Here is a 13,630-nt window from a genome sequence, read left to right as displayed (position 1 = left end):
CGCTTGCCTGGGCAGCGCGCTGGCGAGCCTGGACTCAGGCGGCGCGCGGGACAGTCTTCGTGCGCCGGCCTCCTTGAGGTCCCCGGTCCTCGAGGCGGCGGTGGCGGCGGCGGCGCGCTGAGGAAGACTGGGCCGGGCGGAAGAAGTCGAGCCCGAGGTATTTCCGTTTCCGGTGTCAGTTCGAGGCGCCGCCGCCGCTGCGCTAGCCACCGGATCCGCGATGCCTAAAGGAGGTGAGGGGCTAGCGCGCGTGGCCCGCGGGCCTCGAGGGGCTGCCTAAGTCTGGCTCCCGCTGTTCATTCAGCCCGCGGGCGTTTCGGAGAGCGGCGCAGAGGGAGGACGTCCGCGCCGGCTGAGGGCCTGGCCTGGGCCTCGGCGCCCAATTGTCCCGATGGAGAAAGTGAGGACCGGAGTGGCTACGAGCCACTCCTTCTGGGGGTCTGAGGAGATCCAGAGGGTCCGGCTCGGCGCCGACGCCGAAGGCCTGATCTAGTGCGCGCTTCTCTTGGCTTGGGAGACCTGGAGTTTACTCCCTCTTCCAGGCTTGCCGGGGACTGAGTCACCGCGTCCCGCCTGTGTCTGTGCCGGGCCCGTCTGCCTTGCGCGTAAAGCGTGGGGCCTCTCGAGCTCTGGGCGAGCTAGGCCTGCCTAATGAGACCTAACTTGATGCTCTCCAGTCCGGCCGACCTGGCTTTGAATGTCCCTATTCGGCAGCGGCTCCATGTGTGCCTTTGAACCAGTGGCATTTCCCTGTGTCTCCGTTTTCTCGTTTGCAAACGGGGCTTATGATTGTACCTACCTCATAGTAGTAATGTGAGGCATTACTACTTGGTGATCCACGTGGCGTGCGCAGCACAGCTCCAGGCAGCCAAACGCCCGCTAAGCATTGTTACACGGTTTCGTCAATTTCTTGGCCCAAGAGGATAGAGGATCCATGACTTCCCATTGCATCGTAGACAGTCCTTCATTCTCTTTCCCCTAAAAGTCATTAGTTCTTGATTTCAAGTCTAGCTGTGTCATTGTCTAGCCCTGTGGCCTGAAACAAATTATTTAATTCCAGCCCGTTTTTTGTCATGTAGAACACCTGGTTAATAACCCTTAGCTTGGAGAGCTGGAGATAGAGGCTATAAAATAATAGAGCACTCAAAGTGCCTGGCTTTTTTCTGGCACAGAACAGATGTTCGGTTAATAGTGGTAGCTCATCTGCCATGTTGGTTAAGATGCTTTAGCCCACAGGAAATCTACTTGGAGCTTTTTCAAACCTAAATGACTTCCTGACTCTACTTGGAGAGATACTGGGGTTTACAGAGTTGAATCCATTTAAACCTACCTCTCTGTTGATTTATCCTGTGGTAGGAAGAGCCAGGTCTCTTCCATTTTCCACAGCTGTCTGTTCTGCAAACTGAGGGTGCCAGCTGAGCCCTTCCAGTTTCAGAATTCTGGTTCTAAGGGTCCTACTTCATAGATACTTTGAGCCAAGGTTGGAAGTTACAAAATCCTAAATATGAATTCTTGATTAAGTGACTTGGCCTTTGGCTTGTGAAAAGTTCTATGAGCAGGTAAGATTGACCTATTTTGCTTGTGTTGATTTGCTTGAAAAGAAAAAGAAACGATTTTTTTTTTTAAAGTATAAAATTACCTAAGAGAAAAGGATGAACTCTTGTTTCCAGTAGTAACTGTAAAGCATTTTCAAAGGTATGCTGGTAAAAGTTATTGTAGACTAAACTCAGCTCCATATTATCCTAGCCCAGTGTGCAGGATGAGAGCCTGTAGTGGCCAGTTTTGAAGTGTTATTACTACCTGGAATATTGAGAGGGAAGGAATGGGTGTTGGGTTTTTTTTTTTTAACGACAAGCTTGATCTCTCACAATAGGACTTTCATGAGTGTAGACCGAGACACCCCCTGGGAACCCAGGTAGTCATTAAAAATGGGTGGTGTGATCTGTAGCAGCCCAATTATGGCTTTGCAGCTGCTGTCTAGGAAATAAGAGGAGGTTGGTATCTTTGCTACTGTCTCTCGAGTCCAGAGAAGCTCTGGCTGTTTAATTACAGATTCTCTGCATGCAGTGAGACTCACTAGAAATCAGCTGGGCTGAAGCTTCCGGAAGAGGTGGGGATGGATTGAGGCCACAACCGCCCCAGCATCCTCCAGGACCAGCAGAGCAGGAGTCAGTCTATTGTCCTGCCTCAAGACAGTCAGACTGATACTCTTAGATGCATTTTAATTGCTAATTGCATTTTTAACTGCTAGAAGGGAGTCAGCTTTATCTTTAACTTTGCCAGCTACGTTTCTTACTCCACACACAAGAAAGTTTCCAGTAGGTTCTAGACTTTTTTCTTTTTACTGTACCACTTAGGTGAACATGAAGTGTTTCATTACATTCCCTGACTTTTTTTTTAATGTTTATATATTTATTTTGAAATAGCACAATCAGGGGAGGGGCAAAGAGAGAGGGAGAGAGAATCCCAGACAGGCTCCACCATGTCATCGCAGAGTCCAATGTGGGGCTCGAAGTCACAAACCATGAGACCATGAACTGAGCCGAAACCAAGAGTCGGACACTTAACTGACTGAGCCATCCAGGTGCCCCACATTCCCTGACTTTTATAGGAAATCACTAATGTGGTCAGTGGCTTTGTTTTTTATCTCTTGCCAAAATACTTTATTAGAAAAGTTACAAATGCAGTATGTTTTTGTAGTGCTTAATCCGATGCCAGGCATTGTTCCAAGTTTTACATGTGTTAACAAATTCCTTCCTGTGACAACTCCAGGAGGTAGGGACACAAATGAAGACACTGAGACTGAGAGGTCAAGTACCCGCCCAAAGTCATAAGTGGTAGAGCTGAGATTTGAGCCCAAGGGTCAGACTCCAGTGTTTGTGCTCTTCACCATGTTTAGTGACTTGTCTTTAAAATGGGATCAGCCGTGATTTTCCGTACATGGGTTTATTCTGAGGCTCAAACGAGTCCATGGCTGTGCCAGAGCTTTTGCAAGTAAAAAGCACTGTAGCGTTAAATGTTCTTACTGCATTTTGGTTTGCTTTGTTTGGATTCTAAGGCACCATGGGATTCAGCCAGTTATTATATGCAGTGTGCCCTCAGCCACATCCTCCTCTTCGTCTCATCTTAGGAACCTGCATACAGCACGCTGTTTGGTGCTGTAGCAGTTGGTCTGCATTTTGCCTTTTTTGTCCCTTTAAACATCTGAAGGTAGGAGAATAGGTTTGTGTGGTGCTTAGTGAGAAGAGGAGGTCTCTGCAGCCTCTGATGAGAGCATCTCAAGCAGGATGCAGCCCTCTGGGGCTCAGGGCAATCAGGGAAGCTGATTCCCTCCTACCTTCCTAAACTGCTGATCTTCGTGCAGGGAGAAAGGGAGGCCACAAAGGCCGGGCACGGCAGTACACAAGCCCTGAGGAGATCGATGCCCAGCTCCAGGCTGAGAAGCAGAAGGCCAGGGTGAGTACATGGCTGTGCGGGCCACTCCAGTGGCCCAGGGCGGTGCCCCGCCTCTTTGGCATCCAGAGAGCCAGGCAGGGACCACCAATTCTTAGGCAGAAGCCAGCACCTGAGGTTTGGGGGGGGATGGGCAGCAGGCGGGTATCCCAGAACAACCAGTGACAGTGATGAGAAGAGCTATCTTTTGATTGAGTTAATCAATTACAACTTTGTCCTTTTAGCAATGGTTGCCTTAGTGGGTGTCTGTTCTTGATCCTGTGTCCTGCTGTCTGGGATTTGTCCTTCTGTCAGGCCCCGCCCATCTCCATTCATAGCTCAAGCTCCCTGCAGTCCCCATCTGTTTGTTGTAGCCATGTCACACCCAGCATAACACAGTGCCCTGCCTCCCCTTACCCTCAACAGGCAAGAGTGCCCTTCGTTCCTCCTGACCCTGTTCACCGTCACCTTCTCTGTGATTCTCACTGATGCTCTTCACCCTGCTCCCTCTAGTCCAGGCTTAGTAGTTCCTCCACTGTTCCTGCAGTACTTTTTCCAGCCTACTGTGAGGAAATGGAATATTTCCATCATTGTCGATGTCCACATCCCTGACCACATCATTAGATCCTCACCTGGATAAGGGCCAAAAAGAGCACAGTCAGGCTGGATGGGTGACAGGGGTGACAGAAGGAGCCCCTAGAAGGGAGAAACCACATATGAGTGAGGAAGGGGGAGGAGGGCTGGATGGAGCAGCTGCCAGCTAAGCAGGACCTTGGAGAGTATGTGGGCAAGTGCTAGTACGAAGGAAGTACTGGTTTCGTTAGGAATGTTTTTGGTGGGGAAGCAAGAAAGATGAAGGGGGGTAGCATGTTGAGCGTTGTCCCGGGAAGCAGCGCAGCAGGGCATCTGCAGGGGCAGGCTCGAGTGGCCGACCCTCCATTTCCACTGTGGGAATGGAATGCAGCGGAGGATTTGCCCAGGAAAGTGGTATCATTTGGCAGCTGTGTGTAGCAACTGGGGAAGCAGGAGTGGGGCTGAGCAGGACTACGGTTCCCAGCCCTACAGCCGAGTCCTTCTGACCCTGGGTGATGAACTTCTCACCCAGGTTGGAGTGTGGGAATGACTTCCAGGCTGTGGAGCCGAGTATATAGGCTGCCTCTGACCCCGGTCCCCTACTAGGGGCCAGGGTTACAGAGTAGGACCCTTGTCATACTTGGTCCCAGCCTTATGGGGGCTTAATTCTTCTGGGTCCACAGTCTGGAGGTGGTGGGAGCAGGGGTCACAGTCTAGGGGGTTTGTGCATTTTTGATTTTGCAGGTTGTCCATTTCTGAAACAGGAAGAAGAGGAACAAGGAGAAGATGGTGGAGATGGGGCTGCGGGGGACCCCAAAAAGGAGAAAAAATCCCTAGACTCAGATGAGAGTGAAGATGAAGAAGATGATTACCAGGTGCTGAGTTTGGTGGAGGCCTAGGACTTGGACTCATTCATTTAACAAACATCTATCAAGTGCCTCTTGGTCACCATTTCTAATGTTGGATGTGGACAGAGTCTTCACTCTTAAGGGGTTATGTTTTAATAGTGAGTTATAGACAATGAGGAAGTAAATGGTATAATTTCAAGTAGTGGCAAGTATTAGGAGTGAGGGGGACTAATCATGGGTACTTGAAGTAGTGTGTGGTTAGGTGGGTGACTTTTAAACTGAGATCTGAAAAACAGGCTGGAGCCTGGTGTGTGGAAAAGCCATCATGAAGAGCCATCAAGGTGGGCAGATTAGCAAGTGGAGGGGCTCTGGGGTGGGAGGAGTCTGGTGGGGATGTGCCTGGGTGGGTAATGGGTAGAGTGGCTAGGGATGCGAGAGGAGAGGTTGGCCAGGGCAGCTCCTGAGTGGCAGTTGAGGGGTTTGGGTTTCATTGTTGTGGGTAGTGGGCAGCTGGTGGAGGCCTTGAAGTGGGAGAGAGAGATCACCAGATTTGCTTTTAAAAGGTGGTTGCATAGCACTTTCACAGGTCCTCCCCTAGGCAGTGGGGCCAGGATTTGGTAGCTGGTGCTGAAAGAAAACCCTTGATTGCATCCTTGCCCTGAGACTGTGCCAGTGGCAGCTGTCACTCAGTGGCACAGAAAAAGAAGAAAAAATAAAAGAAAAGGTGGTTGTGGCTTCTCTGCGAAGACTTAATTATAAGTTGTTGAGGATATAAGCAGGGAAATGGCAGCAGGTCACCAGATAAGAAATTGTGGCTGGTGTTGGGGTGGTGGCTGGGCCAGTGGGAGAGGAGGGGGTAGGTTCATGCTGTGGTTTTGGGTTTGCTGAAGGGTGGGTTCAGGGGCTAAGAGAAGGAGGCATGAGGCTATGGCATGAGTATGGTCAGAAGAAGCAGGGTAGGCGAGGGGTGAGTCCTGAGTTCTCTTTAGGCACATTTACTTGTGAACTTGTAAGTGGATGTGTTCATGGGTAGCTTGAATGGATGTTGCTCTCTGGAGCTCTGGGTCAGATTGGCTGGTATATGGAACCTGTTTCTCTGGTCACTTAAAGAGAAAAGCTGGGGTCGACAGCACCTGAGACTTGGGCCCAGCCTGCTCCACTGGGGATTTGCGCTCTTGTTAAATATCCCCCAGGGGAAGTGGGAGGTGCAGGTTCCTCACGCCCGTAGACTGTGATTCCGTGGCTCCTTCTCAAGTCACATTTCCCTCCTATCAGCTGAGATGGCTAGGAATTGGAATTGGTCCTCAGAACATCCTTAGCATGGCCTGCCCTGAGGACCCAGTGGTGGTTGTTGCAATCAGCCATGAGCTTCCATGGAAAACTGCTTTCAGAAGTGGGGGTGTAGTGCTCTGTGTTGAGAGCTTGTGAGTTGGGCTTGGGTTCTCAGCTCATCGGTGTGCTTCCTGGTTGGCCTTAGGCAAATTATTTAGTCCCGTGCCTCTGTTTGTCACCTGTGAATCTGAGAAAATAACCCGCGCTTGCTGGGACTTGGCATAGGTTGGGCTCTAGTCATGTGTACTCCCTGTCCTTGTACCTCCTGGGCTGGTGAGGACGGCCCTAGGTGCTATTCCCATTGTGAGGCTCAGGCCCAGCATCATGTTGGCTGGGAGTGAAGCAGAAATTTGTCCCCGGCCATGTGGGTTGTTGGGAGATGGTGGGCATGGCCCTCAGGGGCTCTGTGGATGGACTCAACAGCCAACTTCTTGTCTTACCTTAGCAAAAGCGCAAAGGCGTGGAAGGGCTCATTGACATTGAGAACCCTAACCGGGTGGCACAGACAACCAAAAAGGTCACACAACTGGACCTGGATGGGCCCAAGGAGCTTTCAAGGAGAGAACGGTAACCTCTGCTACTGGGCCTTGTGACCTGGGCACGTGGGTGGGGGGCTGACCTATGTGGCAGGGTGGGGAGAGTGGCTGAGGTATCCATTTCCCCTACTCTTGCCTCCTGGGCTCTGAGGTTCCCAGGGACTGGGTGGGGGCTCCAGCTACAGTATCTTTGTGTGTGTGTGTGTGTGTGTGTGTGTGTGTGTGTGTGTATCTCATTCCCCAAAAGCTCTATAGAAACTTCTCCAAAAACATCAAACAGAAATAATTGTTTTTTCACCAGTAGGAACACAGCAGGGAAAATAGAACAGCAGTTTCAGACCTAAACGTTGCCCTTGAAGTAATGCCCATGGATACGGAAGGTTATGATACAGTCCCTTCCTCCAGAGCACCCCACTGTAGGGACACTTTCCTTATCCAGCCAGGTCTGACCATTCTTGGCCTGCATTCTTTGATGTCATTGCCATGGGGTTGGGAGAACCCAGAGAGGTTCACAGTGCAGAGAGCACAGTGCAGAGAGATCTACTGGCTGCCCCAGTGCTCCCGAAGTCCCAGGTGGAGACGGAGCTGCAGACAGCTTTTTCTTTGTGATTGTGTGAAGGTCTCAATTGAGTGCAGTGCCCTGCACGTGGCCATTCCTTGACAAGTAGTACCTGGACTTTTGATGGCCATCAGCTGACATCAGGGCCTGGCCATTCCTTGACAAGTAGTACCTGGACTTTTGATGGCCATCAGCTGACATCAGGGCCCTTACAAGAAGTTGGAGGCCACTAGGGAAAGCTGCCCTTTTTGTTTGTTTGTTTGTTTGTTCCTTTCTGGGCTGCTAAGATTTAAATCCACCTTCCTGGGCTAACCTCATGATGGCTGAGGGGTCTATGAAAACACCACAGGAAAAGCTCAGGAGCTCAGGGTGTAATTAAAGGATTAAAGTAGAATCCTGGGCTGCTAAGGATTCTACTCCTCCAGTAGCTTTCTTCTTACCAGTAAGAAGAGTTGTTACTCTGCCCTTTGAGGTTGCAGAGTGAAAGCATCCTTCCTGGCACTGAGCCTTCACTGAGAGGGCCTTGCAAAGCTTCTGGTAGCCTTACTCATCATCCAGATGCCTCCAGGGAAATCCCCTTCCCCCCTAGTTTGAATCTCTGCTGCTAGCTCAGAGGCTCCTGACTCTGTACTGCCTCCCAAGGTAGGATCTGCTGGGTTGACAGGTGTCCAGTCTCATCTGTATAGCACGTGTCTTGTTGAGAGTCTCCTGGGCAAAACATCTGCTCATCTGACTTTCGGTGGCTGGCTCTCCTCCCATCTGGGCAGGCCCCATGCCTTGTTTCTTATCACCCAGCGCCTTGTGCTGTGAGGGCCTCTGGGAGGCCACATACCTTTCCTAGGCTCCTGTTAGGCAGGGCCTCCCTGTCCCCTCCTCCAATATTTGGCTCTTCCAGGAGCCTGGTATAAGTGGGATGATAACAATATCAGTGAAGAGTGTGCACACACCACTTTAGAATCTCAGGCCTGGGAGGAAGATCTCAGAGGGAAGACTTAATGAGAGGGAGAAGTTAGTGACCATCACCTCTCTCTCTACCTAGTGGGTTGGTGACTGACACCTTTTTCCTGTGGGAGTAGAGCTCTTATGCCCACACCCTCCTCAGTGGGGGCTCACTGCCTTGGAGGCAGCCTCTTAAACACATCTGAGCTGCTCTAATTGAGAATGTGCCTTGTCCTGTGGACCTGAGATTGGGTGGGTGTGGTTCCCATCTGTGGCCACTTGGTACACTCCCTTCTCTACCCCTCATAGAATGGTTCCCAGTGCCTTCCTCTTCCTGCTCATGTCTGGATACACAGTCCACTGGATTTGGTCCTCCTTTATTACTGTGGACACCAGACCACCAGACCCTAGCCAGCAACACCACCCCACTCCCCTCCCCAGCCAATGCAGACATTGTTCACTGTGTGCTGAGTTCACCCTCATCCTATGTTATGTGTCTGGGGAAGCTGGTACATTGCTTGAACTTCCTACAGCCCCCTGAGAGGTCCAGTCCTGTCCCTTTGCTTGTTTGGTGAGTGTCCATCAGCGAGGGGGCACACAGAGCCAGGGCACCCTCCTCCACTTGGGTTCCAGGCCTGAGTACTTGGCTTTTACTTTGGCTCTCATATCCAGCTTGGCTGATAATGGTGGGAAGATAACCCTTATGACACCATTTTATCCAAACAGAGAAGAAATTGAGAAGCAGAAAGCAAAAGAGCGTTACATGAAAATGCATTTAGCTGGGAAGACAGAACAAGCCAAAGCTGACCTTGCCCGGCTGGCAATCATCCGGAAACAGCGGGAAGAGGCCGCCAGGAAGAAAGAAGAAGAGAGGAAAGGTAAGTCCTGAGCCGCTGGTGTGGCCGCCTGACAGTTTCTGGATGAGCCACTAAACCCTGTGCTTCAGTGTCCTTGTTGTAAAATGGGATGGGGTTGGGTTGTTGGGTGGAGGGCCAGCCTGTGTGTCAGTGCACTTACCTTTCTCGTTGCCAGTGGAGGTGGGCGTTTCTGCCTCAACCTCCTGGGGTGGTGGGAGGGCTCAGCAGCAGCTGGGAGTCAGATGAGGGTTTGGATCTAAACAGCACTGTCCTCAGTATCGGACAGAAACCACAGGGATGCACCCAGGGCAGACCTTCAAGGCTGGAAGGTCCCACTGAGGTGTCCGGTGCCTTGTGTGGCTGAGAGAGCTACTTCGGGGAATCACTGTCTTATCTGAGGGGCTTGAGAGGGTGCAGCAGGGCAGACCTCACGATCCAGACCCAAGTGACATCTGACCCGGCTGTCCCGTTTCTCTCATGCCTTCCCTACAGTGGGATCAGAGGTGGGGCCTACCTCTCAGCCAGGATGGCTGTGGGGAGTTGGTCTGGTTTATAGGAGCATTTGACTCATGGCCTGTGTCCTGGTCTCATGTGGGGCCACAAGAGCCCTTCGGGACCTGCTGTCCTGCCTCCTCACCAGATCATGGGGAAACTGAGGCCTAGGCCGGGAAATGAGTTGCCCCAGGGCTGTCACCACACCGGAGGTAGCCCACTGTCCCACCTCTCTGCTCTTGCTTTGCAAAGCCCAGGCAAGGGAGGACTTCATGTATTGTTGCTGATTAGAGGTTTCGGCCTCCACAACAGAGGCTGTAATTATGAGGTTCTGCCTCTGGGTGGGGTAAGAAGTTTCTCTTTGCCAGTAGCTTGTATGTTGGGGGTACTGTGTGGGAGGCAGCCACCCAAACTTGGCAAGAACGTTTGTGGATAGTGCCTCTGCGGGAATCCTTCTGGGTCTTTTCCCCCTCTGCCAGCTGAGCCCATTGCCCAGAGTGTGTTCTGAGGTTCCTCGGCCTTCTGGGGTGTGTGGGGGTGTGTGCAGTGGCAAGGGTCTTGTATTAACACTAACCCTTCCCTTACCACCCTCAGCAAAAGACGACGCGACCTTGTCGGGAAAGCGAGTGCAGTCGCTGTCCCTGAATAAGTAGCACGGCCTGTGGGAAGAGGCACTGGGGACCTGGGCCGCTCTGCCAGGACCTCTACCACGTCTCGCCCACCCTGCCCTGGCGCCGCTGCTGCAGCCCCTCACGGCAAGGAGCCCCCACCCTGGCCTGGGGCCTCCTTTTCATCTTGGCACAGAAATCGTTTTGGGGGGGATGGTGGGGGGGTGCTGGGGGAAGGGGCAGCTGCCATCTTCGAGACAGAAAGATGCGGGACAGCATTTCGTATGTAACCACTCGAATGTTTTTGCTGTTTTTAGAATTCAGAACTCTTGTTGGGGGAGTCTGGGAGGTAGGGTAAGAAGAGCTTCCGTTTGTCCCATAGATTGCACGGTAGGGGCTGGTTGTACAGAGGGGCGGCTGCTGAAGTGTTTGCAACAGCCAGCTCCAGTCTGTGTTGCCTGGGTGCTCACTCAGAGGGACTGTCGTCCAGGATCCTGTGTCCCTGGGTCCCTGAGGGTCATGGCTCGTCCCCAGCCAGGCCCTTCTGCCCTTCCCTGCCCCATTCCTGACCCTGGCCAGAGCCAGGACCCATTCTTAACCTTGCCCATTGATCATTTCAAGAAACCTCTGTTTACTGTGTAGCACCCAGGCAGAACATGCTCCATGAGTCCAACTTGTATATTTGGCAGATTAAACTTGACATTATCGTAACCCTTGTTCTGTGATCCATTTTTGGGCCCCTGTGCTTGGACCATTTTCACCCAACAGGTCATGGTGTTGCTGTCAGCCTGGTCTGCCCTGCAAGGTTCAGGTGGCAACCAGCAGGGTGTGGGGACTGGTCCCTGGGCCTCTGAGCTAGGAGAGACCTCAGGACAGAGCCAGCTTCTCCCTTCCCTTAACTCAACTGTGGCGGACCTCAAGCTGGAGTGGCCAGGATGCCGTCCACGGTCCTCAGCAAGCCGACAGCAGCACTGCACCTCTCCGCCCTGCCCTCCAGGTGCCCCTGCTCTGGCGACAGTCTCAGGATCTCAGTGCTGGAAGGAAGCGTCCCAGCACCCGCGTGACTGCCAGGCATTGCCTCATCCCATCGTTAACCACCCCGGGTGGTGGAGGTGGCGGCAGGGAAATAGGCTTAGCAGTCATGTGAGCTGCCTGCAGAATTGGCCGCTGTGCCTGTCCCTTCTCCCGCACCCCTTCGTGAGGGGCGCTCCACCTTGTGAACAGCATCCTTTGCGTATGATCCTGAGAGGTCAATAACTTGTGCCAAGCAGGGGTTTGGCTTGAGGTCAGAAAGAGGGATTTAGCGGGAGAGATGGAATTGGGCCCCTGACTTCCAGGGACTCCTACCACGCCCCCTGGGCTCAACCATACTAGAGGTCAACAGCCCCAGGAGCCCTAGCAGGGACACCACAGCCACCAGCATCTGCAGCTCACCCTGGCCTGCAGAGATCCCTCTGCCCTTGGACCTGAGGAGCGAGAATTACCTCAGGTTTGCCAGAGCACCTCCCCCTCCCCTGGAGGTCCTGCCTTCACTCAGGTTCAGGTCTGTACCTTGCAAATTAGGTTTTTGGATAAGATGGAGGAAGGTGCAAGGTGCACAGACAGTGCTCTGTCGTTGGCTTCAGGGGGCACCAGCCAGCAGGACTAGAGCCACACAGGGTGGTAGGAGGTAACTTCTAACGTGCTGGAAGCTGGAGATTTGCAGGAGTGGTCGGCATGAAGAGGCTGAGTTTGGCCAGCAAGGCTCCCTGTGTGCCTAGGACTGTTCCTGTAGGACCTGGTGTGAGGCTGGAGGCAGGGACTTCCTGGTGGCTGCAGGCCCACAAGAGGTTGTACAGATCTCACCTGCGTGCCTCGGTGACGTGCTGCCAAGAGTTCTGGCTTGAAGCATTTCCTTCCTGGCTCAGCTAGAGACCTGACCACATCGAGTACATTTCAGCAGATGCCCCTCAGGGCTTGGAAGTCCGACCTGAGCTTGGATCCTGGCTCTGCTGCCTCCTGCCTGTGAGACCTTGAAGAGGTAACTTTTTCTCTGGCATTCAGTTTTCTCTTAAAAGGGATAACAAAGCCTTCCTCCCAAGGTGAGACACAGACTCTTGTGTGTTAGGATTCTCCCAGTTGTGTCCTCTACTACTCACCCAGGTCACCCCAGGTCACCTCACCTCCTCCCTGTCCCTCCTCCCTTGCATTCTTTTGGTCCTCAGGGCCAGTTTTGTTCCCACATCATCGCACACCCACATAACTGCAGCAGCAACCTCAGGTCTCTGCCCAGTTCTAGGCGCCTCGTTCCCCAGGATGCCAAGGGCCTCCAGAAGCTGATCTTTGGGGACCTTCTCAGCCTTACCCACCCACCTCATCCCTGTCCTGAACCCCATCAGTCCTCTGACTCTAAAAGGACTCTAGTTTGACCCTAGAAGGGTCAAACCCTTGCCCACAACACTTCTTGTATGTTATTACTTGCCTGGAACCTTCCTTCAGCCCCAACCCCTTTTCTTTCTCTGCCACCTTCTCTCCCCACCCCCCAACACTGGGTTGTCATCATCTGCCTCCCCCACCAGACTATGAGCTTGTCCCCTCCACTGTCCTCAGCAAGCCTGGCCAGTGGTCCTGCTATCCACTGGTGATGCGCACATCACAGAACAGGGGCCAGATCCCCTCCTTCCCTGATGGGACTGCCCACTTGCCACAAGTGCTTTGGCCACCCTTTGAGGAGCCAATCCTAATTCTAACTGGCAGTGTCATACAATGCCTTTTCCTTTTTGTTAGAAGCAAATTACTGACCCTATCAGTTTTTGGTGGTTTTTTTTTTTTTTTTAGTGTTTATTTTGTGAGAAAGAGAGCATGTGAGCAAGGGTGGGGCAGAAAGGGAGAGAAAGAATCGCTAGTGGGCCCTGCACTGTCAGAAGTCGAGTCCAATACTTAACTGAGTCACCCAGGCACCCTGAGCCTGTCAGCTTTAAGCCAAGACCTGTGTCTGTAATGAGAGCAGACAGTTGACATCTGCAAAGCCTCTGCTCAAGGCCTCGGCAGCCAAATGAGCACGCTTGCTGTCCATCTTTTTCTAAGAGTATGGGGAGCCTTGCTCCTTAGGGTCTCAGAGCAACACTGATATTCTGGGGCCATGTTTCCAGCCCTGAGATGAGCTATAAAGGTATTTGAACATTTCCCTGGCCTTCCAGGGCCCAAAAACAGTCAAGTCAGGAACAGAAGCTCACTTTATAGAGGGTTGGTGTACTGGCTGGGAGGACCTTGGCATTGCACTTCATAGAATAAGAGGAGTTGTGTGGTCTGTCTCCTGGGATCTTAGAATGTCCGTCTCCTTGTGATTTTAAAAAGATCCATGGGCCTCTTGCGGCTGAGGAGGCTATCCTGAGGGACAGGCCTAGAACAGTCTCTGGGAGAAGGCATCTTGAGGTACCATTTTTCTGCAAATGTAAGGGGAGTTCACAGTTTG

General features: G+C 52.4%; 1 protein-coding gene and 1 non-coding gene across 2 annotated transcripts; both read left to right on the top strand.

Moving 5' to 3' along the window:
• The first annotated feature begins 137 nt into the window (after positions 1–137).
• PDAP1 (PDGFA associated protein 1) lies at positions 138–10,887 on the top strand. The gene is made up of 6 exons (XM_039226001.1): positions 138–233; positions 3,365–3,456; positions 4,770–4,880; positions 6,631–6,752; positions 8,946–9,097; positions 10,163–10,887. The coding sequence occupies exons 1-6, from the start codon at positions 221–223 to the stop codon at positions 10,219–10,221; spliced, it is 549 nt and encodes a 182-aa protein (XP_039081932.1). The 5' UTR covers positions 138–220; the 3' UTR covers positions 10,222–10,887.
• Positions 5,425–5,553, top strand: LOC120228051. The gene has a single exon (XR_005527399.1). It is a non-coding gene; the product is annotated as a small nucleolar RNA SNORA30/SNORA37 family (small nucleolar RNA).
• Positions 10,888–13,630: the final 2,743 nt, after the last annotated feature.

The sequence above is a fragment of the Hyaena hyaena genome, unplaced genomic scaffold (genome assembly GCF_003009895.1).
Source record: "Hyaena hyaena isolate Hyena2069 unplaced genomic scaffold, ASM300989v1 scaffold_20, whole genome shotgun sequence".
Taxonomy (NCBI): Eukaryota; Metazoa; Chordata; class Mammalia; order Carnivora; family Hyaenidae; genus Hyaena; species Hyaena hyaena.
This window is presented reverse-complemented; position numbering and strand designations above follow the sequence as displayed.